This window comes from Dermacentor andersoni, chromosome 9 (assembly GCF_023375885.2).
Source record: "Dermacentor andersoni chromosome 9, qqDerAnde1_hic_scaffold, whole genome shotgun sequence".
NCBI lineage: Eukaryota > Metazoa > Arthropoda > Arachnida > Ixodida > Ixodidae > Dermacentor > Dermacentor andersoni.
The window spans coordinates 18,212,111-18,240,000 of record NC_092822.1 but is presented as its reverse complement, the minus strand read 5'-3'; the positions used below and the strand labels follow the sequence as shown (position 1 = coordinate 18,240,000).

Here is a 27,890-nt window from a genome sequence, read left to right as displayed (position 1 = left end):
GCATGAGAATGTCGTTAATCTGTCCCAGCCATTTGGGGCTACTCTCGGTGATAGGCAAAGGCAACTCCACTATTGTTTAGGTCGATTGCCTCATTACATAACTTTTGTGATAATTTGGTACGAACTTTTGAACTTTTTTGTGTTTGCCTGTTTCGTGCATTGCTCTCTTTCGTTTATTTTGCCCTCCCTGCACAGACCGCGAGTTCGCAGTATGAATTGGATAAATAAACAACTAAATAAAGTAATGAATTATTGCATTAATTAATTAATTATTAAATAAAATGTTGATTGCACGTAAGCAGCATCGGTAGCCTTACGCAACTTTGTCGCTGAGAAGTGTGCTACTAGCTACGAGTTTTAAGTTAGTCACATAGATAAAGTTGCTGTTATTTTGTAGTACGTAATATCTTGGTTTCGGGTACAAAGAAAAAAACTGCTTAGAATATGGGGCACAGTATATATAAGTGCCTCGGAGTGCCCGCAAAAGAGCTACGATAAGGAACTTAAATATGTCGCGACGCGGCATTACACTGGCGGATGGGAATTCTACGTAGTATTTCCGATAGAAGTGAGCATACGCGTACATGCCAGAAAGTCAGATGGTTTGGGAATCCAAGTGTGAAGCACGAATGTCAAGCGACTAAGCCACAGAACACGTATGTAATGCCTACGTATACATGTTGCGTGTTTCCGCCTGTATTCTATGTAATAGCGACCATGTGCAAAGCTCTACGCACAAATCTCACCCTTGAAACATTTACGTAGCCGTCTATGGCGATTCTTTTTGCTTCGTTGAACATACATGGCAATGCGAATATCACCCACCACGAGGGTGACTCTCCTTTATGTCAGTTCTTTTACGGCGGACCTCAAAACACAGCGTGAGGTCGACTAGTATAGCGAAAAATATCGCGAGGTTAAATTACGTTGACGCTATCATTAATACTGCACGTGGTGACATGCAAGAAGCGTCCCCGCATTAGCAGTAAGCAAGCAGGAACGCTAGTACACACAAATGCACACAGGTACAAATAGTAAAACATATACTCGCACGCTGCATCACGTTGTCTGCACATCGATTATTTATTTTCAGTCGTACTGGCACTTAGTGTGTGCATCGTCCTTGCTTCTTTTCAAGTGCGGGAAGCGACGCCCTACCTAGCGATGACGCAAGAGGCTCCGCAACATAGCTTTTAACTTGCATCACGTCTGTATAACATGTTGAAAGCGTGCGTGCGTGCGTGCGTGCGTGCGTGTGTGTGTGTGTGTGTGTGTGTGTGTGTGTGTGTGTGTGTGTGTGTGTGTGTGTGTGTGTGTGTGTGTGTGTGTGTGTGTGTGTGTGTGTGTGTGTGTGTGTGTGTGTGTGTGTGTGTGTGTGTGTGTGTGTGTGTGTGTGTGTGTGTGTGTGTGTGTGTGTGTGTGTGTGTGTGTGTGTGTGTGTGTGTGTGTGTGTGTGTGTGTGTGTGTGTGTGTGTGTGTGTGTGTGTGTGTGTGTGTGTGTGTGTGTGTGTGTGTGTGTGTGTGTGTGTGTGTGTGTGTGTGTGTGTGTGTGTGTGTGTGTGTGTGTGTGTGTGTGTGTGTGTGTGTGTGTGTGTGTGTGTGTGTGTGTGTGTGTGTGTGTGTGTGTGTGTGTGTGTGTGTGTGTGTGTGTGTGTGTGTGTGTGTGTGTGTGTGTGTGTGTGTGTGTGTGTGTGTGTGTGTGTGTGTGTGTGTGTGTGTGTGTGTGTGTGTGTGTGTGTGTGTGTGTGTGTGTGTGTGTGTGTGTGTGTGTGTGTGTGTGTGTGTGTGTGTGTGTGTGTGTGTGTGTGTGTGTGTGTGTGTGTGTGTGTGTGTGTGTGTGTGTGTGTGTGTGTGTGTGTGTGTGTGTGTGTGTGTGTGTGTGTGTGTGTGTGTGTGTGTGTGTGTGTGTGTGTGTGTGTGTGTGTGTGTGTGTGTGTGTGTGTGTGTGTGTGTGTGTGTGTGTGTGTGTGTGTGTGTGTGTGTGTGTGTGTGTGTGTGTGTGTGTGTGTGTGTGTGTGTGTGTGTGTGTGTGTGTCGCTGTCCCAATAAAAGCCAGTTGAAGTTTGCACATGTGTGTTCCTTCTTCGTTGGACGTCCTGTCTTTGTGCGCGCGTAAGTCTCTAAAGAATCATTTACCGGGACTGCCCACTCACGCGGAGAGGCCCTATGTCTCGTGGCAGGATCGGTCAGACAAACGTCTGTCCGTTGTCCCATCGACGGTGTCCATTTTGTTGCTTTTTGTCGTCCCGCGTGCTAGCTGTGGGTCGCTGCTCTTCAGAGGTGCCCCTCCTTCCCCTGTCACAGGACCTTCAAGGAAGCGGGGAGGAAAGAGAAATCCAAGCTGCAAATCCCACACCTGCGAAGAGGAGTGCGCTGCAAGCGTTTGGTACATGCTCTCATGTCACGGCTGCCCAGAGGGTAAGCTTATAGTTACTCTTTCGACTTTCACTTTTACAACAATATACCGCGGCATCTGACGGTACACAATAAATGCCGCAGTTCCGCCAGGAAGAATTGAGTGCGATAGCAATCAATTGTTCGCCAGCTATACGAAGCTATATGATATAAGTACAGTAGTTTTATCAGCCTTACAAACGTGTAAACGTTCGTTTACAAACTAAATTAACAAGCATGGAGTCGGGCGCGCAGAGACAAACATGATCCCATCTCACTCGATGACCACGTACACTCGCTGTCAAAACACAGCTTTGTCGTACGGCAACACCGACGCCGACACCAGTGAGGCAATACAAGCTTCGCTTGAATAATAATAATAATAATAATAATAATAATAATAATAATAATAATAACAATACCTATATATATATATATATATATATATATATATAGGCACTTTTATTGAGCTAAACGCACCACAGCTTCGCTGCTCGTCCTTCTTCACTGCAGTGTTGAAGGGATGATGATTTTTTTTTTTTATTGCCGTCACCATTGGCCATGCAGTTGCACTACGTGCTTGGCGTGCCCGTGCTACAGCTTCAACAAGCATAAATGTCATGGAGGAAGGAAATAATTAGAGAGCATCGCTCGACACGATTGAAGCCAGGCGTATTGATCTACCACGTGATCGTCGCGTCAGTGCACGCTGTAAGTGTTAGCGCTCTCAATCGCTGCAGGTGGAGCTACGGCGGGGTGGTCGATCAAGCGCGCATTCATTAAAGCCTACAGGGAGCTAAAGCATACTCGGCCAATACGCTGAGTTTCAGAGGTCACGTGTTAGACGGATGCTGCGAGAGAATAAGCATTCACCGACGATTACGACATTCCCTAATCGGAAATTTGTGTGAAGCTCTATACGTGTTTTCCTTTCGCGATATATTGGCTGGCGCGGACAATCTGTCTCGTGCGGCACGTTGCAAACGGAGCGAAGTGTGGCGCGACTGCCTCGCTGATTTGGAGATTGCGAGAGGCAGCGCGCGGGTTGACGCGTGGGCGCGATTCACAGCAGCCGCCGCAGACAGATCTCTGCTCATGCAGCACTTTGTTTCCATATATGGGATCCGTGGCATCATCGGTAAACAGACGACGCGCGCTACTCTGGCGCCATCTCATATCCATCGTCGCCGCACTATGCTTTTCTTCTTACGCTTTCGCCCTACCCTCCTCTTCCGCATTCATACTCGCGTGTTTCATCCCCTGCTGCGCTCCGCCTTGCCTCTTTCATCTCTCGCTGTGCTCGTACGTTCGCTAGGTTACGCCGACCCTGAAGGCTCGCCGCAGGAGCGGGAGCCTAAGAGCTGCTACCTAAAACGTGGAAAGCGTGGCTTCACGAACAGTACGCTTGCCAGTGATCGCTACGTGCCGTAATACAATCTCCTAGTTTATTTGCTTTCTCCATGATAAACGTCCCGCTAGGTGGCGCTGCTATGGATTGCAGCGCAACCGGGTAGCCGTTGCAAAAACACAGCAGTCTATGTTCCAAGCGAACGCTCAGCGTCTTCTGGGCGATGAGCATAACTCTCTGTTTTCTCGTATTCCAAAAATCAAGGCGCACACCTCGATCGCCGAAGACAGCATTCCTGCGGCGTGCGTTCTGCGTGCTGTGGATCGACGTACTGCGCACGCTGCTCACCACTGCGGCCTACTACTTCTGCATATACGCAAGGGTTCCTGCTCTCGAGTGAGTATAAACGCAGCTGTCAACCTTATAACATGAAAAATAGCACCGTCGAAGTCAGAAACGCGAGGAGTTAGATAAATATACTAAAATTGCGTGTTTTCTCAACACTGTTCAGTTTCAGTTTATTCGTGATTCAAAAAACAATGAGTGAACAACAAATAGTGTGCAGACGAGGGTCCCAAAGTCAATGACTGCAACGGGACAAAAAAAATATGTGTACAAAATGTGGGTTAAAGCAGCAAATATAAAAAACTGCATTTGCTGCATTTGTTCCGCCAGGGGCACTGTGCTTTGTTGTCTCTGCAAGAATGTACTGCACCACAGACAAACAGAAATCCTTGTGAAGTTTGTTCATAAAATGACCGCGTAATTCAATTCAGCCGGGCTTACACGGACTCAGACTCACCAAAATGCTACTCGGTCAGGCTCACTCGAACTCAAGCTCACCAGAATTCTACTCATCCAGGCTCATTCAGTTCGAGTCTGAGTAACTAGACTTATGCATGAGTTTGCCGACCTATGGGCCTAATTCTATGCACAACTTACTATAAGGTTTCGCGGCCTCGCAAAATAGAATGGCTACTAGGGAATCACCCGCAGAAGCTAATTTCTTGCATCTAATGATTCATGACGACGCAGTTTCACACAATTTCAGGAGAAAATATTGCAGCTGTGAAGTGCAAAGCACACCCCCCGTCTATGCTCGTATACTTGGAAAAACAATTTCTGCGGATCACTGTCACCGCGGTCCGCTGCCACATTAAATTCAAATTGCCTCGATAATTTCATAAACGCTCCTAGCTTCACCCGTGACTCACCACATGACCAGTAGCAATATCACAGAGCCTTTAACTGCGCATCGTGCTCACGAAATACATCGTGTAAATTTGTACCAGCGGTCAGAGTAACATTCTTTCTTTGTTTCCCTTTTCCGAGACTACTGATCGACAGCAGAGGTAAAAGCGACCTGCTGATCTCGTCGCTACTGTTCATGGCAACATGTGTTGGCGAGTGCCTTCTGTCTTCCTACAACATGGATCTGGTTACCACGACCGGGAGCCGCCTCCGGGCGCTTCTGCAGGGAGTGATCTTCAGAAAGGTGCCAGACAGTTCGCTTCAATGCTCGTCACTCTCGTGATTCTCGTCAGAGAACGCGTGACTAGTGCAAACCAGACAGTCACAGGCGCTGTGGAGGAGAGACAAAACTATGCAGTCGCTGCAGCGAGAAAGAGAAAGAACTATGAATGCTACTTGGAGAGTTTGGCCTGGCAGCAGGCTTTGCATGATACTCCAGGTGTGATGCATGAGGAGGTATGAACGAATGGGAGCGAAAAAAAAGTGCATGCGTATGTGCTTCAACGCACATACGCATGCACGAAATTCACTACCGAAAAGTTATTTACAGAGTCTGATTGAGGCCTGTACCCTACAGGAGTGCTTTACGCATCTCAGCGGAACGCAGTTTAAAGTCAGGACCCGGCCATAGTCCAAAAACACCCCGCAGTTCAAGTCGCGTGTCATGTCTCGTATATGCAATAATGTCAAAGGGCATACTTACACTGCATCCCAGCCCAATTCCTGAAGCTTCTATGTTCAATACACGATATCTTACCAAATAATGAATTCACGGAACCTTTATTTCAGCTCAGGAACAGGGAAATTACTACCTTTAAACAAATATCTGCGCCCCTGATCACAAAAATTTTCCTACACTAGAACTGCACGTACACGTAAGGATAGGTCACAGCTAGTAGCGACGTAGGACAATCTGTTAGTGAAAATGGCCGGCAATGGCAACGTCTGTTGTGAATAAAAAGTTTAGTCAGTTTGGCCCCTAGTGTTCCGCTTAATATTGGTGCACCGTGTACAAAGAAGCATGCATGGACGCAAATAAAACGAATGCCTTGACACACACACACAAACACACACACACACACACACACACACACACACACACACACACACGCACACACACACACACACTGCGAGACAGCTGTTCAGCCTCAACAGTTTATTGTGCCAGTCGCGCGCTGAAGACGATGACGCTGGCCATGATGATGAATATATACAGATTAAGAAGATGAAGGGGTAATATAATGCTCACACAGTTTCCCCCGCGCGTGGAAGCGGCCAACCTGGCCACTGGTTATGGCGGGAAACGCCGTATGAAAGGTTTTAAACGCGAAACATGCACAATCTCTGTGGAACGGCAGCGGCCGTCCAAAGACGGAGTGACACGATAGTTAACTGGCGAAGTCTGTTCCCGAACAATGTAGGGCCCGATAAAACGGGACTGAAATTTCTCGCACAATCCAGGAGCGCGAACTGGGGTCCACAGTAACACTTCGTCTCCTGGGTGGAAGGAAACGACACGGTGAGATGCATCATAGCGAATTTTGCGGTCTTGTTGACTGGCGTCGGTATTGAGGCGGGCACGTTCGTGACACCGGGCAATGCGCGAAACGAACTGCTCACACACTGATGTGGACGAAGGCACGGGGACACCGAAGAAAGAAACGTCGAGGATAGTGAGCGGTTGGCGACCATACACGAGGAAAAAGGGCGAGTATACCGTAGTGCGTTGGACGGCCGTGTTGTATGCGAAAGTGACGAATGGTAGAATAACATCCCAATTGGTGTGGTCAGGATTGATGCACATAGATATCATGTCGGACAGCGTGCGATGAAAGCGCTCTGTGAGACCATTAGTTTGAGGGTGGTAGCTGGAAGTCGTTTTATGGATGGTACTGCACGCACGGAGAACATCGTCGAGACGTTTAGAGAGAAAGGTTCTGCTGAAGACGATGACGCTGGCCATGATGATGAATATATACAGATGAAGAAGATGAAGGGGTAATATAATGCTCACAATACATACATACATACATACATACATACATACATACATACATACATACATACATACATACATACATACACACGCGCGCGCGCGCGCGCGCGTACATACACACGAACAAATGCACACACAGACAAAGTTAGACGGGCGGGCGGACAGGAATTTTAAAGCCGCTTCGTTTACAGAGCATGGTTGACGACCTAACCGTGACGTGCACGTGAACAGCATACCCCGAAGCGCACGCCGCAAAGTACACCTTATGTAGAAAGATTACCGTGCAAGCAAGCGCATAGGTGCCTTTACGTTCACGTCACCTTTTCCTTGTACCACTAAAAAAAAAAAACACAAGTTGCCGTTTCGCCAGAAAAGCGAACCATTGATGGCGATAGCCAAGTATTAGACAAGTGCTCGAAGTAGGATTTGCAGTCTTATCCATTGCATAAATTGGAGCGAACGTTCGCTTGCAAGTGAAATTAACAAGTGTTTCGTTACGCGCACACAGTCAAACATGAACAGTCGCCGACCACGAACACTCGCTTTCACCAACGCTGGCGTGCTGAAGAGCGCAGGCAGAAAGGAACGAACGCTCGAACGCTTCATGCTGCGTTCCGCTCCAAAAGGAGCCTCCAAGACCTGACATTACGCTACCGCTCCTGCACTAGGAGCGAGGGAAGATGGCGCATACGAAGCGACCGACCCTCTCTGTTCCCGCAACTTTTGCGCCCACCAAAAATCACCTCCAAGATAGAGAGCGCGGGTCGCGTATGCGCTCAGCCGCGCGGACAGCCATGCGCCGCGAAGGCGGGGCTAAAGGAGAACAGGCACCACTCACCTGCCCACACCCCTAGCGCGCGCCGTATCACCACGTTGTAACTTCGCGCTCTTAACGCACTCGGACGTTGTATGCATAACATCACGCCGACGGCGACGGCGCAAATTCGCCTGGACTCTCCCTATAATTGCTACCGCAAAAATTAATCGTATATTGGGATATGCATTGTAACAACTCTTTTCAATAGCATCATGATCTCCTAAGGACCCATATAAGATGAGAACTCCATACTTTGATTTTTCTGTTCTTTTTTTTTTCGTGTTGAAGAGAGTTGCGATAAAATTGGCCCTATTCATGCCGTATCGCGTTCACGCAGGCGACGATGCTGTCACCCGCGGCAACCCAACCCACTGGGTACGTGGCTTCAATACTGGGCGTGGACTGCCTGCAGCTCTGCAACTGCGTCTACACACTGCCGGTGCCTTTTTTGGGCGCCCTGACGCTGCCGCTGCTCTTCTGGATGCTGTCGGAGAGGGCGGGAGTCGTGCCCGCGACGTGTTGCGCAGCCTGGGCGCTCGTTACGCTCCTCGCACCCTTGGCCTTGCTGTACGCGCAAAAGCACTTCTGGGTGAGCCACTACCAGTCGCCCTGAACCATCAGTGAGACAAGCGCGTATTATTTCCAAACAGTGGCCAAACTGAAGTTCACGAGCTCGCACTGTACTCCTTGGGGTCTGGCTGTTTGGTTCGACAATTATTCTGCGTAGGTTCCGACCCTAAGCTTCATCATCGACCTATTTCATATCCACTGCACAGTGAAGTTTCTGCCAGTGATATTAAATAACCCCTGACCCCATCTTATGCCCAGCTAATTTTATATTCTCATTACGACACAATCGTCTGCCATCCTCGACTGAATTTCGCCCCCCTTGGCATACACTCTGTAACTAATAGAGAGTTCGATGGAAGTATGTCTGATCGGGACGGAGCATGACAAGGAAATACGTACAGCGACCAAAATAACTTTATAAGCAAGGGGGGGGGATGCAAATGAGAGAAAGGCAGGGAGGTTAACCAGACTTAAAACGTCCGGTTAAGACGTTTCGACTTCTCTACGGAAGCATTGTTAACAATGGTGCAAAAAAAATCTTGAAGTGCTTGCTTAAGTAGGTTTTGTAATTGTGTAACTATAATAACTCTGTAACTCTAACAGAACAACGGTTACCTGCTCTATGCCCTACACGGCATTCCCTACGCCACTGCTTCCACCTATAATCCCACAATGATATCGGTATTTCGAGCACCACAATATACAGTTTGAGGCCATGGCTGGATTTCGAAAACGCCACTCCTCTGTTGATCGCCACACATCATCATCAACTCCTCTGTTGACAACGTCATCGACCTCGTAAAACTCGTACAGTAAGAAAAACACACCAAGCGTCTATCGGTTGCGCTTTTCCTCGATGTGAAAGGCGCATGTGATAACGTAACGTCCAAAGCTATTCTTGATGCTCTAGAGAATATTGGAACGTTTCGATGGATGCTGAGCTACGTATTCAAGACGTCTTCCTTTGTGCTAAGTGCGCCCCTGCATGATTACACATGTCATGACATTTGACCGGGGCGGGGTTCCCAGCTCAACTTTCTTCAATTAACCTGACGATCAATGGACTTGGCGAGGTTCTACTAAAGGCAGTAAATCTTTCCTTGTAAACAGAAAACACATGCACGTGAGTCTCGGCAGTACCACGTCCTCAGGCGCGCGCACGACTCCAAAAATGAGCAATTCTAACATCGACGTACATACGGGATCAAGACCTCAGCATTTCCATCGAGGAGTGCGACTAGCGGCTTTTACCCACAAGTCTGGGACCTGGTACCCCGTTTACATTAATCACAAAGCGATCTCATATGCAAATTTTTACCAATTCCTAAGTGCTATTACCGACAGAGACCTTTCGCGGAGCCTCCACACCTTATACGTCAAGAAAAGCCTTGCCTATATCACCCGTACACTACGGTTTCTCGGAGGTAAAACATGGGGCGCATTCCTGACACATGTGCTTGAACTACACAGGACGCTCTTCCTAGGAAACTTGCGATGCAGCACGCCACTGCTGCAGAGTCCAACACTGGCAAAACTAACGTTTACTACAGAGCGTCCAAGGCCGAACTCTTCGAATATGACAGGGGCCATCTCGCTGAGCTTGAACCTTACCAACGATTGCCATCACCAGGGATCCGCCACTAACTACATGTATAGCTGTCGACGCACACCGGCCACATATTCATCATATACCGGGAGTTCCTGGCCACCGTCTCACTCCCTCCAAAGGTTTCATGGGGGACGGCAAGCCCCCCGCCCTCTCCCTCGACGATGCCGAAGCCTACCTTCCCCCCCCCCCCCCCCCACCTAAAACGTAATTACCAGAGTTTTGTCACCCACATCGTTTGAGGTTTCCTTTGTTTTGCCTCTGCCTTTTCACCTAAAATTTTATTGGGTCTATTAGCTTACTGCGCCATTATCGGCGCTGACGTGCACGGACTTTCATTCATACTATCGCTTTATTTCTTCAAATCCTGACAACAGGAGGAGAAGCGCAATAGAAGCCCCCCCACCAGAGGCGGCTGCCTCATCCATATTTTCTAACTTCAACAATTTTTTTTAAATTTCCGCTGTAAACACCCTGCACATGCATAATATATTTAAATATGCATACAGGACAAAGCTTATTATATTTTTGAAAGAGAAGGAGGTAGCCAATGAACAATTATCTCAAAAGGTATGGATGCCCTATGCTTAGAGAATGAGTGTGTTGCTAATGTTCACCTCGCTCCAAATTGCTTTGCATGCTTTTTTGACCCTGAAAGGAGCTGCAGACTTCAGTGACCCCTTCGGCAGTCTTTTACCAACGGCGTGTGAAATCACGTGAACGAGATGTGTTTCAGTATTGCTTCCCTTTCCAGTAAGCCATCCTCACGACTAAGGAAAAAAAGAGCAACTCTTTTAATAAGTTACAACACTCATTAGGGATAGAAACATCGTCACTTGCCTGCAAAGGTCATATATACAGGTTGTCTCCATTAACTATAATGCACCAAGATTTAAAAGAAGAGCAACTGCGTTACTCGAAGAAAACATAGTGCATATTGTTTACATCAGAGCGGAGTAGCCGCCAATAACTTTTTCGTTACTGAGAGTTATTTAGGTCATTGTAATAAATGATCTAACTCGAGATGTACTATCCTAATTATCAAAGTGCCAATGAGGCTTTTGTAGGCACAGCCAAGGGACATCTAAATGCGGTATTTCCTGCGACGTACTAATTGCTCACTAATTTTTCCCGATTGATAAGTAAACCCTGCGAAATTTGAAAAATACCACGTGACTGCACTCCCACCCGCATCATAAAGCAACGCCCTCGACAGGCTCCCTCCGAGTTAGTCACAAAGAAATAGAGGAAATAAGAAAAACATCATGATCGAGCCTTACCTGCCGCGCCCCGGCCTAAGTAACACGTCGCGTTTGGTGTTACCTGAAAACAAGTTGTGATATTTTTCTCTTAGCGTAGATAAAGTGCATGGATGGTACTTTTTTTATGCCACCAAACCTACAGATAACAACGAATTGACGTCAGCGCAATGGTTTAAAGGTACGTTCCGTTTCGTCCCAGTTGCCATGTCTTTCTCTAATGAGCAGAAGGAAAACATGACCCTTGCCTTGGGAGCTGCAAATGGCAACAGGAGGAAGGCCGCAAATATATATCAGTCATGGAAGTGTGGCGGTAGTCTAAACGCGTCGACTATAATAATAAATTATGAAAAGTTGAGACACACCGGCAGCTTTCAGAAACTGCGGCGGAGGATTCCATCTTTGAGTCCTAGCCTACGCAGGGATGTTCTATCATTTATGGCCTCAAACCCTCATGCTTGCGCGCGAGACTTGACCGCCCAGGTGCCAGTTTCCAACTCACCAGTTTGGAGGCTTCTAAATCACTCAGCCTCTTACTCGTACCACCTTAACCAGCGCCAATGCTTGGAAAATAGGGACCTGCAGAATCGCCTAGATTTCTTGAATTGGTTCCTCACAAAAGCCGACAAGTCAACGGACATTTTTAGTAACTTCATGTGCACAGATGAAGCCAATCTTTGCAGAAACACCTAAGTAAATTTGCACAATGCATACTGTTCGAGTAACTCCAATCCAAACTGGATGAAGCGCACTCGGCACCAGTATCAGTGGGCGTTCTATGTGTGGTGCGGAATTTACGCCGGTGCTATAATCGATCCCATCTTCTTCGATGACACTGACTGGAAAGCGTTACGTGGATGAAATATTTGAAGGAGTGGTGGATGAGTTTCTCAGGGAAATTCCCGCTGTCACGTCTTCTACTTATGTGGCATCAGCAAGATGGGGCGCCAGCACACAGCAGCAGCCGAGCACGAAGCTGGCTGAATGTGAGTTTTCATGCCCAGTACATTGGAAGGAACGGGCCTGTGAACTGGCCGGCTGGGTCACCTGACCTCTCTCCACACCATCTCTTGTGAAAGATCATATTTACATAATCGAGACGACGACGTCAGATGAGCTCAAGGCAAGGATAACGGATGTCTGCCGTAGAAGTCCAGCGTCGGTCATCAAGAAAGCCAATGAAGATGCGATGAAGAGGACTCAGTATTGCGCTTATGCAGATGGAGACCCATTCGAACACGTCCTCTAGGCAGCAGCTGGTGTTTCACGGCGCTTACGAGCCCACAAAAAATAAGGGTACACTGAAATCTGAGGGTTGTCTTTTGCTGTTGTTTTTGTGCAGACGCCGCGACTGCCAATTCGGCTGATTTAGAAGTGGTACATTTACTTTCCTGAGCGCATCGGCTTTGCCTTTTCTCTACACGTGGGTCGCTTCAATGTGTGTTTAGCCGCTTTTATTTTTTCCACGAGCTTGTTTTTGCAGCAGCTATACACTCTCATGAAAAAATAAAACCGTCATCTTAATTTTGCTTTGCTCCGAAGCAAATTTCTGGCACGACATACAGCCGTGGTCCTGCCCTGATAAGCTGAGGCATGACGTCAGCTCCCATCACTTCTTAGTGCACAATGATTTCATGCACTTCCTCTGAGTGCCAGTCCCATGTTGTTTGTGCGCCAGTTATGTGTTGTGTTTCTAATCTTTAAGATTATGTGCACCGTGCTAACTCCGGAACCCCTTCACTGCGATGGGCCTTGCGTAGCCCCAGCCAACGTTACTAGACTAGGTTCAGTTTTCAAACTCCTGTGACTGCGTGGACCCACCACCGATCCTCGCATCTCGTGGCGCTGCTGTCGCACTTTGCTCGGTCAGCACGGCGCGGACGGGGCGGCGAAGCGCTGTCCACGGCTGTTCACGCGTTTTGGCCGTGTTCATTACACGCGTGTTTTGCCGCAGTCTCGGTGCTTTTTGCGACACTATTGTGCGTTTTCAATGCCGTGTGCAATTTGACAAGTTTGCGGCCCATGTCATCCAATTTTCTTCGGTGACGCGAATGCATATTTATGCTCCGTTCCTGCAGCGAGAACCTGCCTTGAATGCGCAAGAATGCTCGCAAGCGAGCAAAGCTCACGTAGGTTTTAACATTGCACTTGTGAATGTGGTGCTCTGATGAAAGAAAGGGCGCTAGCTTCAATTTTTTTTTTTCAACCCGAAATGAAGTTCTGAGAGTTTGTACGTACTGCAGGGTGTCCCAGCTAACTTTAGCCAGAGTGTTAAAATACGCGAATGCCAAGTAGCTGAACAAAACCAAGGTAATGTTGTTTGGCGTCACTTGGAGATGTTCACATATTTTTTTCAAATCCGCCAGTTAAGTAATTAGTCTTAATTATTTAATAACTTTCTGAAGTATATAATTATATGAAAAGTGTCAATGGTAAAATTGTAGTGCGACAAGAAAAACTCCCGACACATCTTTCAGTTCCTCAATACGTGCTACATAAAAGTGTTTTTCCGAATGTGAAAGAATCCCGCCGCTCGAGGCACTTTGTATGTATTCCCGGCCTGCTTTCACGCTCGGAAAAACTTTTATGTAGTACGTACTGAGGAACAAAAAGCTGTGTCGGGAGCTTTTCATGTCGCTCTACAACTTTCTCATTGACACTTCTAATCTAACTATAATATTTTCGAAGTTCATTAAATAATTAGGAATAATTATCTAATTAGGCGTGATGAAACAATAATTTCAGTATCTCCAAGTAACGGCAAATAACATTACCTCGGTTCTAGCCAGCCACGTGGGATTCGCATATTTTTAAGCTCAAGCTAAAGTTAGCTGGGACACCTTGTATATGGAAAAATGTGCTTTGGATTTATTCCTACTATTTTTAAAGTGCACGGATCGACCTCTTGACCACTAGAACTGCTGATGAGTAGCACCCATTAGTACTAATTAATTACCCATTGACCTGCGGACAGCCACAACGGCTGATTATACAAGTTTAGTAGTAATAAGCTAATTGTTTTTTACATGATCAAATAATGAAAACTTGAGGGGCGCTGCGTTGACGAAATATCTGATTTGTATATCTTATGTTCTAATAAAGAAAGAAAGAGTTATCCCTACGTGGATGAATGGGAAAGCATTGCCACCACCAAAAGTTGAGGGTTCGACTCTCACCAACGATCGTGGGTTCGAGTGTCTTAATTACTCTATTAATTAAGTTCGTCATAATTATCACAAAAGTAAGTGGGTTCGACTACTACCAGTGCTCGTGAGTTCGAGTGTCATGATGAACTCTATCGTAACTAAATATGCGCCTTGTTTCGCCCTCCCTTAATTAACTTCGCCCTAATGAACACCAAAGGCACTGTGTTGGACTCCCACTAAAGGTCGCGGGTTCGAGTGCCCTAACTATATCTTAGAAACTGGTATTACTTAACATCGCCCTAATTAATACCAACGGTCACAGGTTCGACTGCCACCAATGGTCGTGGGTTCGAGTGTCTCAACTCTATTTCAGTTAACTTTGCCTTAATTCGCCCAATTCACTCTGGCTTAATCCACTCTACCTTAACTGGCGTCGTCAACTGCCTCGACTGGCTCACTTGGACTCCCAGGTGGGACACCCAAGGCCCCGTAGGCGAACGCTCTGCAGGACTATAAGTGAAGTTGTTACCAACCAAACGTGCAAGTTTGGATGTCACTTATAGTTAATAAGAGCTATGTGGGATACTTCCAGTGTGATGTGGTGACTGTACCGAATAACTAGATCATGCTTCTGGTGCTCTGCCCGTGGTGAAATTAGTTGTAAGCTTGCGGCTTGTATTGGAGTGTATGCAGTGTTTGTTGTTATCATGATCATTTCTTCCTTTTGTTTCCTGAGTAACGTTTAGAAATGTTTCGCCAGAGCCCAGGGGCTCGTGGCAGACGGCCAGGCAACGTGAAGCCCACCCTATTAACTTGTCGGACAAAAAGTAAAGTTTTCACCACCACCTAATGTTTAGGATTTCGGGATAGTCGACCCTTAAGAGGCCTGCGTTCCTGTTTGTCTTAACAAAACAGCTACAAACTTTTCCGCAGGACGTGGAAACTTATGCTCGCGACGAGAGGCTGAAGTCAATGACGGATCTCCTGTGCAACGTCCGGGTCGTGAAAATGTATGCCTGGGAAGATGTCCTGCAAGAGAACGTGCTTCGATCGAGGAAAGTGGAGCTTAGAAACCTGCTTGCAATCAATGTGCTCAACGCTGTCCTCGATGCTCTGTGCAGCTCCTGCAGTACTGTGGTACGATAAAAATATTCACTTAGGCTAAGAGCTGTCGAATGGCATCTTTTATTATTATTATTATTATTGCGACAAATACTTGCCCTTAAGGCACAATTCTTTATGTCTATATCTGTAATATATGTGTGCTGTGAGAGCTGTGTTGTGTATGAGTTGGAGGGGCGTTTTGTGGAATCTGTTATCATGTATCCAGCGGTCACAGCTGGTTGCGACACTGTAGCGAAGGCAGGCTTGCAGTAGGAGATGCGAGCGTTCCGATTGTAAGCCTGGCCATATATGTCTATATTAGGCACGCACCTTCCTCCATAACTGGGGGTGAGCAGTATGAAAACGTAGTACCCAGTGGTAAATAAGACCAATACCACGTTGAGAACACAGCCGGTGTAAAAGCCACCCCGGCCCGACGCCTCCTAAGCGCAACTAACTCCGCCATAGTAAAGTGAACAGAGAAGGTGTAGACACACGGTGGAATAAAAGCTCGCGTGTCCTGCCGGAGAAAATTTTGACGGGCTCGGAGTGAGCTAAGGGATTCATGTGGGAGGGGAATAGGCGGAAGATATGGATTAGGAGGGAAGTGCGCCTGCTAGTCAGCAGCAGTGTTGTGAGGGTTCGCAGCATGGCCTTGAATCCAGTGTACTTTGACGCAAGTAACTGTTTTACTATACATAGTGTGGGTTGTCTCGCAGATTTACATCGCCTCGTAAACCTTCTTGAGTTCTTGGATGGCCGCTAAAGAATCAGTGAACATATCTAGTTTGACTGTAGGCAGCTTAGATGCGACACTTTGCACAGCGTCATGAATGGCTTGAAGTACCATTACTTGAGCGCTGGCTTCCGTAAATAAATAACGCTGGTAACCACTGATGAAATTATGCGTAGTACTGAGGAATGATGTTCTCCTGCTGTCTGGTAGGACAGCAACATCCGCATAGACTTTGCAGGTGTTAGCGCATGATGCATCGATGATACCATAGAATGGTATCTAAACATGTGGGTACGAGGCGCTCTTTGAATGACTAACAAATGGTACTATTATTGCCAAAGCAAAGCCACTCCGCGAGTGACACGGTTTGTTTATTAGTACTGCTGGAGTCGCTCAGGAGCTAAACAGAGCGCCAGGCGCTTTCTCTGTCAATATTAGTCACATTGATATTTAAATGTGTCACAATGGTCTCAATATGTGACATAGCGAGTGGTCTGGCAGCGGGGAGACAAAAAAATTTGCATACCCCGCTTTCCAAGAGATACTGAAAATAACATTACAGATAGAGGAGTCGACATAAGCAGAGTATTTCCTTATGGCAGAAACACTTGCTACACGTTAAGCAAAACAACAATTTGGGCGCCTTAATTTTATTGCGATAGCAATTATATGGAGACTCCAGACACATTTTTGCCCTCGCCGTCGCAGTGACGTTAAGCATAAAGTCCTAAGGTGATCATGCCGTCCTCGCGTGTCGTATGCTGTATGTATGAGCGAAAGCACACGAGGAAAGCCGACGATCGTGGCTCAGTCTGGCGCGCGCGGGGGAGCAAAGCGGAGAGCAAACGCGCCGTCTTCCGTCGCGCGAAAGGCCCTGGGGGGAGGGGAGGGAGGGAGAGGGGGCGGCACTGTACTCCGGCAGCAACTGCGTAATCCGCGACCGGCCGCAAGGGGAACAGACGATCGCGGTTCAGTATCGCACGCGCTAGGGAGGAAAGCGGGCAGGCAGCGCGAGAGGGAGGGAGTCGGCTTCAACTTCGCCAACAAGCGCGTACTTTGCACCGCCGTTCGCGTTCGCGCGCGACGTATTTCTAGAGGGACCTGCAGACGGCTTATACCTTTGTGCGCGCTGTGTTCTCGCCGCTCTCGCATTGAAGCGATAGACAGCGCGAAGGTCACTTCGCTCGCTGCTGCTGCTGCCGCACTTGCCGAAAATTTAGCCAATTAAGCAGTTGCTAGCACCGCAGGCCATCGTTACTTGCGTAGGTTCTTTTCGGTCTCTAGAAATGACTAAATATTGCAAGCGATGGAATGGTAAAACCTACTGCAGCGGCTGCGGCAAAATGTGCCCCAGAATGATTGGCTAGCAGCAGCCCCCCACACGATAACATATATACTCGGTAACAATCCTACAGTTCAGCACAATCGCCGCCCACTAAAGCAAACTGCATCTATCCTCTGTGCCTTCGCGCACCAGAACCTAGTTCCCGAGAGACGTCGATGTTGACAGAAGTTCGCCTCTGCCACTACGTAACGGAAATGAGCGAATATATTGGCGAATTCATACAAATTCTAGTTGAAGTCTACAGCGGTATTTTCGCCACTGAACTGTTAGGGTTGTCACCGACTGAAGGCAATCATTCGTGTTCTTAATTCATTCTTTTTCTTCGCTTCTTTTTTTTTTCAGACAACAATTATCCTCTTCTCAACTATGTCTCTGTTCGAGCCTGAACGTGCCCTCAGTCCTCAGCTGTCTTTCTCGTGCGTTTCTTTGTTGTACATCACCGATTTGACTGCCAACAGCCTTGCTCTTGTCTTTAGGAACATCAGCAAGGTACGCTCTCTTTTATAGCTACGCAATTTCCTTCCTTCATCTAATGCACTTGAAGATTGCACTTTCGCCTACCCACGCCTGTAATAACTCGCTAAATACGTCACGTCTACAATAAAAGTAACACCAAACACACACCATCCCCATTTCCTATTTTATTTGCTGTTTAGCCCCCATACTTGCAGCTCCGATAGACACTAGCGCAATATTTCCCTATACAGTCGGATCCCATTATTGCGACATCCGTTAATACGACCTCCCACTTAAATGGAACGCGCCGGAAAGTTTCGGCGAGAAACCATCATTATTATGAAATTAAAATCCGTTTAGTTCGAACGTGAAAGCAAGGGCATTGGTTAATTCGGCCTCCACGGGCATCCCCTCAAACGCCCAGCGGTTATCAAAAGCTTGAAAACCTAAATTCATAAATTCATTTGAAGCTGTTTTCGTTTTATCTGTTATTGGCCAACGCTCCTTCCGCCCATGGAGCCATGCTTTCCCGCTTGTTTCGTGTGGTGTCAAAGCGGGGCAGCGCTTAAACATGTCGGCGCTCTTCGCCGCATGCTGGTTGAGTTGTGCTTCAAGAGCCGGAAGCAAAAACTTATTACAGACGGTGTCAGCAATGAAAAGGGATTCGAATTCGTAAGTTTAATTTTTCCATCATTTCCTAATGCAAACTTTCGGATAATTCGATCAAATCTTGCGTTATCGCAAGGGCCGAATTGACGGCAGTAGGCTGTAGTATATTTTTGCGGAAAACTATGATATTCAATGTTGTGCTATCGGCGCCACCTAAATACGTTTCTCATCTTTCAGGGCGCAGTTGCACTGAAGCGCATCGCTGAATTTTCCACGGCCGAAGAATATGGCGAGGAAAAGCAGTCGCAAGTGAAGGATTGCTTCAGTCAGAAGGGTACGAGATTGCTGAGCAAGTGCTCGTTGAGTCAGGCGGATGCTTTTGCTGACATTCGCTTTGCTCTGTCAGCTGTGAAAATTTCAGTAAGCTTTCGTTTGCTGCTTACACTCCAAGTTAAACGGGTACACTCACTTTCCTATTTCTTGGGCTTTCTTCGCTTAAATCAAAGATACTTGTTTAAGTTTCAGGACAATGCAGGACAGACAGAGGCAATAGACGACAGGTCCTGACAGGGGAACACAACGCATCCGACAACGTGAATGTTATGTGTTGCTCTTACTATTCTTTGTTCATCGTTTCCTTTCTGTTTGTTTGATTTGATTCAGCTTACGGAGTTAGAACTCGTATAAAACACCCGTATCTATTTTTATATACTTACAGATAATGCTATCACCGTAGGTCTCCCACGTTTTTCGCAAACCTAAGAAGTTTGGGAGCGTTTTACGATCTTTCGACTGTTGCGTCTAGTTTTACGGAAAACAAAGCGCTGTTCGCTAAAAAGTTTCGCTCATCAGTGTCCGAATCTCCGGATGGAAGTTTTCTTATAGTGGAAGGGTGCAAGCAAGTTAATACAGACAAACTCCTGAAGCAGGCGAAGCCTGCGACAGCAAAGTCACTGAAAAACTTAGTGATATAACAAGATGAGGGTCTTGTCAGTCTAGGCTGTTCCAACGTTGCTGAAGCAAGGTTTGTGTACGGGCTAGTTGATATTCCATTGTTTCAAACATCTCTTGCAGCGCATCCCTTGTCTATGTATGCGCTGTAAGTGCTGTTTGAACCAACATTGCTGGTGCTGCCTGTGTGCTGCGTATAAGACTAAACCACCGTCAATAAATGCATACATATTCCACAAAAAGCGTGTGCTCGAGGTACGCTTTTAATCAATACGTTGTACCTCTTCCCCCCCCCCCCCCCCCGCCCGTTCGCCCGCGGTCTCGTACCCAAAATATATTCTAATGTTCGGAGCTTAGCAGGTGTACAAGAGGCTTCAGACAAGATGCAAATCAGTGCAAACACTAATTGTAACTTGCAATCGCGAAAAATACTTTGCGTGATTACACATGTCGGACACACGTTTGAGAAACAGGGCGCTTAAGACAAGTGGCACTGACAGAATTGCGAGACGCGAGTCGTGCGAGATGTTTTGCACGCTCTGTCGGTGGGCGTCCACTCAGCGCTACGCATCTGAACGGGCACCGCAGTTAATGGAATATCTTCATTAAAAAGTGCATTTAACAGTTGATTTATATTTGAAAAGTACCCATTTGGGGACAGCTTTGGTAAGTTCAAGGTCATCGGTAAAAAAAAAAGCTCTAGTACGTTCCTGAGCTGTTAAGTGCCCATACAATAAGTATAACCTGCAATCGCAAGTAACAACAACGGTTGCTCCAAATTCCTCTGCAGGAGCCGTGAGCCTGAAAAACTGCACGCTGGCATGGAGCCGCTCGCCGGCAAAATCCGCTGAGCCACTGCTGAGAAACGTGACGCTCAACGTCGAACCCGGATCACTTGTTGGAATCGTTGGCTTCGTCGGCAGCGGCAAGTCATCGCTGCTGTCGGCCATCCTTGGAGATATGCAGTGCCTAGAAGGCAGTGTTACACACAGGGTGAGCATGCAGCCTCGGTCGTGTGAGTGGTCCCTAGTGAGTTACAGTTGACTTCATCCATTTGAGTTTGACTGGTTATGGCGCAAAACGTTTTCAGACTGTCTTCTCCATCTTTGTGCCTTGCTGCGCGCTGCTGCATTTCTGTATTCACTTGGATAAGCTAATAGCGACCTAGTAAGTTTGCGCCATTATGAAAAAAATATATAGACCTAGATGCTCTGATGAATTCGCGTAAAATTAAAGAGCACCACTAATGCGAAGTTCAAAGCCTTACACGTCTGAACCATGTATCCCCTTTGTCAAAAATACGAAGGTTACGTTGCAAATGATCGCCACACTGACTGCAGCCAGCTGAAGGTATTTCCCGTGGTTTGCCATAAGTTCCAACACTCGGGGGGTTGAAACAAACTTGTGCTTGCCATCCACACGTCTGAAGGGTCAGAAGCCCCACGACAGCTGCATCGTGTAGTGAAATGCTGCCTCGCCCACCTCCACCCTGTTAGTCTCTCTCTCTCTTTCTCTCTCTGTGTGCGTGCGCGCGGCAGTCACGACAGCAGTAAGCCCAGCCATGCGCCACGACTCCAACCCCTCTTTCTTGTCCTCTCAGGGCCGTATAGCGTACGTGCCTCAGTTGCCGAACGTGCACAACATGACCATACGGGACAACATTCTCTACGGCCGGCCCATGCATCCGGGCAACTACGAACGCGTGCTTCGCCGCTGCCAGCTAATGAACGACCTCAACAAGATTCCAGCGGGGGACGTGGCAGAGGTGGGAGAGAAGGTGCGTATAGGCATAGCTTTAGTTTGGAGCGCAGCTTCGCTAGATGCAAATCGTATGCTCTGGTTTTTCTCTTTTTCTTCTTCTCTTTTTTGTTTATTTACAGCGATATATGTTATATAGGCTCGCTCCCCTGGTCATCTTGATGTTCGCCGCTGGTGCCGATGTCCATCGCCGTCCGGCGCAGGAACCCTATAGTATTTTGCGAGCCCATCATGGTCATGATGGCCGCGCGCTAATGAGATCGGAAGCCTTCAACACACACGTACAGATTTATTTAATTATTTATTTATTTATTTATTTATTTATTTATTTATTTATTTATTTATTTATTTATTTACAACATATTGAAGTCGCAAGACCAAGCAGGGGGGGCGTAACAAAAGCAGTTGACAAAAGGAATTCAACAAACACAAGTAAACGTAGAGAAACAGCACAACACAGTATGATACATAATTACAATCAAAAGTCAGCAGGATAGAGCAAAAGAGCAAAGCACAACCAAAATAGATGCGCAATTTGAAAACAACACCACAGCTTGTACCGTGGGGTCATAAACAGAAAGGCACACAGCTCTCAAAGATGACTGATATCAGAAGCCTCCCACATCCAAAAAATTGGCGATGCATGCGTAAACAACCCGCATACTCCTTCCAAAGGAAATGGCCCTCCTGTTGGAGTGGTTTCGTCCCATCGCTTCCACGCTCGTTCCTGCTGAATATTTTCTGCTTGTTTCTTGTTGATCATACAGAATACAAATGCCACTTGGAAAAATAAAAAGCTGTTTGTTTGTCAGCGCCGTTCTATGCCCCTTTCTTATGTCCTTTTCACTGCGCTGATTTCTCTGCTGAATTCATGAGCCAACTAGCCCAAACATGTACATTTCTTCATGGCTAAAGCGATCTTAACCCGGTGCACTGTCCGAGGGAGTAGGTTTCCGGCTTGTAAGACTTCTTCCATATTATCTAAAAGTGGCCACATCTTAATTTATCCTGATTGATTGATTGATTGATTGATTGATTGATTGATTGATTGATTGATTGATTGATTGATTGATTGATTGTGATCAAGTGTGCGAATGAGTCAGCGAGTGACTGACTGAGCAAGAGTGAGTGTGATCAGAATTTGAAATCTCAACAACAAATGAGTCACCACACGCCCCACAACAAAAAGGATTCATAATTATATGTTTTTGTTGCTTCGTTCATTCGGTCACAGGGAACGAACCTGAGCGGCGGCCAGAAACAGCGAATATCGTTGGCTCGCGCGGCGTACAGCAACAGTGACGTGTACCTCCTCGACGACCCGCTCAGCGCACTTGACCCCGCGGTGGCCAACAGCATTTTCCGCGATGTCCTGGGTCCGTCCTCCCTTCTCAGGAACAAGGTGAGCTACCGGGCTTCCTTTTCTGTAGAAGGGTACACGAGTACACGAGCGATCCGTGCCAAATGGAACGCATCTGCCGTGGCCGGGAATCAAACCCGATACCTCACGCTCAGCAGCAGAACACTGATGTGCACACTGACTCACCGCGGCGAGTATCAGCACTAAGTGGACTGAATGGTTCAAGGAAAACATGTTTAGTTCTTATAATATTGCCTGTCCTCAATCAAGCAAAGGTTATTCCATTTCAGTCAAGCACAATCCACAGACATAAACAAGCAGAGATCAATGGCAGAAGCCTGCGCTGCGCCCGGTTATTGCTTTTAAGTCAAGCCATAGTTTGGATTTTACTAATCTTCTAAGCGAACGCAAATATCTATGTCTACGTATTAGAAGCTTGTTAACGATCCACCAAAACGGGAGAGAAAGCAGTTGGCGCACAAATTTAGCAAATATAAATGGGTACCATGAATTTAATGACAACCTGTCAAGACCACGGGGCAAAGATACATGATAGAAAATGCAGCTGTCACTTGTTAGCGTTGTCCTTTACACAAATGATAGTTGTTAGGTCTTAAAGTAGGTGAATCGCATACTGCTTTTGTTGTTACAATTGTACCTAACTGTTGCGCCTGCATTCGCCTTGACATAGCTGTCCCTGACGCTTTCAGCTGGAGTGTTTCATTCAATATGCATCCGTTTCAGACTCGCATTATGGTTTGCAACCAAGGAACGTACTTGGGTCACATGGATAAAATTGTATTCGTCCATGGCAAGAAGGCAACGGTGTACTCATCTGTCGACGATCTGCTGCAAGACCCAGCGTCGCCGCAGAATTTCCACGCGGCTTTAAAGCAAAATCTGCTGGCGTCCACTGCCGCCGACGGGTAAGGTACTAAGCGGCAAGCCTCCGATAGCGCGCGTATCATTGCACACAATATGAGCACCACTGCGTGCGCTTCCTAACAGCCGTGTTACTGAAACCTTGATTAGGTTCCACGTGGCACATTTCTAATAACTTTTTCTCGTGTTGAGGCCTTTACGACGGAGAAAGTGTTGTTCAAACGTACTAGGTTTAACCTTCGCCGTCTTTAGAATGCAATTTAATTCTTATCTTTGCTGATAAACAAACAGCTAGACCTGAACAGATGCTGTAAAATCCATGTCGTCGCGAGGTGTTAACGTCGTGAGCACAAGGCGGCGGCGTCGCAGTCCTTCTGTCCTTGTGGCTTCTTTTGTGGCCGGTAGAGCCTCCTGTCAGAGTAATGCCTACTCCTGGTATCCTAGTAATGCGACCTACTTGAAAGGTTTTACTTTAGTATCACAAGTTCTTTATTGCACGAAGGGTATTGTTTAAAGGTGGGACCTTGTAGCTCTCTCGTAGAAGCCTTTCAATGAGTTCCTAGACTGAACGCTTTCATATAAGCACAACAAGCGTCTGAATGAATAAATACAGAAAAAGCAATGCTTGCTACAATCCAGCTGTATTGTGTTTTTGTTGATTGAGGGACGCAAACATGAAAGAGCAAAGGTTAGTTTCGTAACAGATGAATTACTGTTGCGATGTTACATCTGTCCGCAATTGTTTCCACAAGTGAGCTGCAGTATACGAAACGGAAATTGAGCCATAATTAGCACGCGCGTTTGGAGTATCGGAGTCGATGCTCGTAGAGGGCATGAAGTATTCCATGTAATTTTTACTAATGCACAAGATAACTTTAAGCATGATTTTCTAAATCAAAGTGAGAAAATGGTAATGAGTGCATTCGTTTACGGGTAGTACCTCAAACTAAGCATGGAATAAGCGTATCTAAACGACTGCATTCTTTTGAGCTGAGCGTATAGCTCGAAGCACAGCATTTTGCGCGACAGTATAATGGGCATAATGAGGTGATGGGCCACGTGAGTCCATAAACGGTAAATGCGAACGAAATATGCGAATGTATGAAGCTAATATAGATAGTCCGAACAGTATGTAATGGGAAGTAAACGCGTTATTTATTAAGTGTTGTGGTTTTCTTGCAGGCAGTGACTATATACTGAATGGCTGTCAAGATAAACTCTAAATATTTCTGCACGTTGACTCTTTGCGAGGGACACTCATCAAAGTTTACATAGCGCTCGTTAATCGGATGTTTGTAGCGGCGAAGACAATGTAGTTACTTTTATCTATGTTTTCCCAAAGACAGTCGATTCTAGCCAGTTGGACAGCTTTCGTATAACGGCAAGAGCTATGTTCTAAAGTTCAGTTTCATTTTCAAATATTAAGCAAATATTCGTATAATCTGCATATAAGGTACTCTCTATACTGAGAGATAGCCGCGTAAAGCGCTTATACATGCCAGAAAACGTACTTACTAGAGGTACTCTTATTCAGTGGCCCCGAAAATTAAAAATAATAATGACACGTGTACTTATCTTTATCTAGCGACCACGTTTCGCCGCCTGACAGGTGTTGTCGCACGGCGCGGGACGCGCCTGCATGTGTCATAAGTTTCTGGAAAGTTATCGATGCTTCTATCCGCTGTCTGTTGCCGCCGAACCTTGTGTTACCTGATTTCATCGCCTGACGCGAATGGTGTAGAACTCTGTGGAAGGCACGCGGGTCCCAACGATTAGTCTGGAACATTCGACGACTGCTCTATAAAAGCCGACGCGCTTGACCCGCTGATCAGATTTTCGACGATCGCCGACCGTGTTCGCCGCTATCGTTGTGCTATAAGTGTAGCCTGTTTTGTGGGCACAGGTTCGCCCAATAAAAGTTAGTTTTGTCGTTCACAGTATTGCTACTGTGTTATTCAACGTCACCACCACGTGACAATAATTAAATTCTAGAGTTTTAAGTGCCTAAACTTCGACCTGACAATGAGGCACGCCGATGTATTGAGAGGCTCCGGATTAATTTTGACCACCTGGGGATCTTTAGCGTGAACTTAATGCACGATGCAACAGCTCTATCGCACTACGCCCTCATCAGAATGCGACTGTCGCAATCGGGATCGAACTCGCGACTTCGAGCTCTGTAGCGCAGCGCCATAGCCATTGCCCTACTGCGGCAAGTCGGCCCTCAAGCTCCTGGCAACGATAGTGCAAATCAAACTTGGTAACTCTAAACTTTTGAAACGTTCGAATTTCTCGAGAAAGATGCTTTGTTCTAGATAAGTATAGTACTTCATGTCACACCAAGATTGTATACTTTGTTCAGCTCAGCTTCAAATTCCGCTGACCCTTAATCACCAGTCATTCAGCAGAACTGATAGTTGGGCGAGATGGTATGTACTCATGGTGAAATTTGTGCGCGCTACAAATTTCTCCATGACCAGTCACTCATAAGCGGTTTTAACTAAAACTTATACGGTTTATTGTTATTTTCTTGGTTATGCTGGAAGCACTGCGCTTGAACAGGATGAAGAAAACGACGCTGCCGGACGAATTACAGAAGAAGAAATGGATCAATCAAACAAGGTGAATGACGTCGATTCCGTTATTCGGAACAGGGGTGTCTTAAACTTAGCTAAAAATGTTTAATGCACTAAATAAATTTATTGCGGTAAATATGACCTGTGTAATATTAAATACTTTAAATGTATTCACTTTCGTTAAACATCGGCGACTAGTGCAGATCGAAGCAGCAGTGAACAGAAACATAATGAAGGGGTTCTCAAACAAGCAAAAGTTCGTTAAGCAAGTCCCCCACTCAGTGCTTGTCTGAAAGAAAGCGTTAAGTTGGACGTAACGTTGTCGTAAGTTTCGATTCGACTGCGATGTATCGCCTTATGATAGTGATAGCACGCATTTATTGAATTATAGAATAAGAAGGTCCCATTATGGCAGCACACATGCAAGGAAAGACACTGCTGTAAGTACAGTAATAACTTTGTGACTTTTTAGGCCACTAAGTATTGTAATGGCATTTATTCTAATGAATTATTGTTGATTTGTAATTAAACCCCAGAGAGGTATTATTTATGAAGAACGCTTTCGGGACGCGCACGTTTACAGTGTGGATGATCTCTGCACGGAACCTTGAATTCTGGTATATTACAGGGTAACTTCAAATATGTCGTCATCAAATTTTCAAAGGCGGTTGTTTTAGCGACGGTACTTGTCATCATCACCTTGTTTTATGTCCACTGTCCGACCAAGCCCTCTCCAGCAATCTTCAGTCACACGTTTCGCAGCAGCTGACACTAACCTGTGCTTGCCACGCCGTACTTGTGACAAGCTATAATTTTCAACGTCACTTAAGCAATTCATGAACATGTACTGTATTTGTGAAAAGCGATATGACTTGCTGCCAAACCGAAGTAGGCCACAAGACATGGTCGTGCTTTAATGCATACACCAAACGAACGGAACAAGAGAGGTCTAAGCCTGGAGCCAACGTTTCCACAAGGGGTCACGTCTCCTCCTAAATAACCTTAACGAGGCCATGAAACACTATTTGATAATCTGAACATATAAAAAAACGTTGTCGATATGTTGACATGTGATAGTTTGATGAAACGTTTCGTAGTAATATTTGGCTCACATGTCGACAACGTTGTTGAAACGTTGCCAACGTGCGAGCCAGATATTATTGCGCTGCACGCAGCAAAGAACTTACCATATTATGTCGTAAGCAGAGAAAGTCGCCTGCTCTTGCACTCGCAATGTCATCATCGAAAGCAGTTGACCGACCGACGCTATTGGCGGAGTCCGTTATCGCGGAAACATTTTCAGTAACACGTAATTGCCCGTTTTGAGCTAAATAAACGAAAAACATACATGTTTGCGATCTCAAAAAAAAAAAAGACAGAAAAGTCATTTCATCTTTTCCCTACGCGTAGATGCGTCTGCTACGTGTGACATCCAAGATGGCAGCGGCACGCTGCGTAGTCTAACGCGGCCGTCACATGGTGCCGCGACGAGCCCTTTCGCCACAGCGACACTAAACTTCCGACCGTGGCTTTGTCCGCTTTGCTTCTCCGCTGTGCAGCTCCCAACGGGCTAGCAGAGACGAAAAGCGAAAGTCGGGTATCCGTGCGATAACTCCAATAATAATCGAAGGATTTGAAAAGTTCTCGCAGCACAAGATTCGTTGGACGACGTACTTTAACGGTGAGACCATTCTGTGATTGGTTTAGAAAAGTGTTTCAGGGCCAC

General features: G+C 46.4%; 3 protein-coding genes across 3 annotated transcripts in view; all 3 read left to right on the top strand.

Moving 5' to 3' along the window:
* Positions 1-4,335, top strand: part of LOC129383838 (uncharacterized) — an 8,684-nt gene extending 4,349 nt beyond the window's left edge. Inside the window, exons 4-5 of the mRNA XM_055068761.2 lie at positions 2,305-2,418; positions 4,007-4,335. Coding sequence (XP_054924736.1) covers positions 2,305-2,418; positions 4,007-4,142 — 250 coding nt within the window. The 3' untranslated portion in view covers positions 4,143-4,335. The remainder of the gene's footprint in view (positions 1-2,304; positions 2,419-4,006) is intronic.
* Positions 4,336-15,329: 10,994 nt separating this feature from the next.
* Positions 15,330-21,050, top strand: LOC140213202 (ATP-binding cassette sub-family C member 2-like). The gene is made up of 5 exons (XM_072284359.1): positions 15,330-15,524; positions 17,915-18,061; positions 18,875-18,971; positions 20,379-20,581; positions 21,018-21,050. The coding sequence occupies exons 1-5, from the start codon at positions 15,360-15,362 to the stop codon at positions 21,048-21,050; spliced, it is 645 nt and encodes a 214-aa protein (XP_072140460.1). The 5' UTR covers positions 15,330-15,359.
* A 40-nt stretch (positions 21,051-21,090) lies between these two features.
* On the top strand, positions 21,091-27,738 carry LOC129383837 (multidrug resistance-associated protein 1-like). The gene is made up of 5 exons (XM_055068760.2): positions 21,091-21,365; positions 22,581-22,748; positions 23,451-23,632; positions 26,135-26,210; positions 27,724-27,738. The coding sequence occupies exons 1-5, from the start codon at positions 21,150-21,152 to the stop codon at positions 27,736-27,738; spliced, it is 657 nt and encodes a 218-aa protein (XP_054924735.2). The 5' UTR covers positions 21,091-21,149.
* The last annotated feature ends 152 nt before the right edge of the window (positions 27,739-27,890 follow it).

Excerpts from the sequence above, each read along its gene's own strand:
- LOC140213202 (XM_072284359.1), top strand. The coding sequence starts at position 15,360 with ATGACGGATCTCCTGTGCAACGTCCGGGTCGTGAAAATGTATGCCTGG. Across the intron at positions 18,972-20,378 it reads GGATTGCTTCAGTCAGAAGG|GAGCCGTGAGCCTGAAAAAC; the intron begins GTACGAGATTGC and ends ATTCCTCTGCAG. Across the intron at positions 20,582-21,017 it reads AAGGCAGTGTTACACACAGG|GGTCAGAAGCCCCACGACAG; the intron begins GTGAGCATGCAG and ends ACACGTCTGAAG.
- LOC129383837 (XM_055068760.2), top strand. The coding sequence starts at position 21,150 with ATGCGCCACGACTCCAACCCCTCTTTCTTGTCCTCTCAGGGCCGTATA. Across the intron at positions 22,749-23,450 it reads CCTCCCTTCTCAGGAACAAG|ACTCGCATTATGGTTTGCAA; the intron begins GTGAGCTACCGG and ends CATCCGTTTCAG. Across the intron at positions 23,633-26,134 it reads GCGTCCACTGCCGCCGACGG|CACTGCGCTTGAACAGGATG; the intron begins GTAAGGTACTAA and ends TTATGCTGGAAG.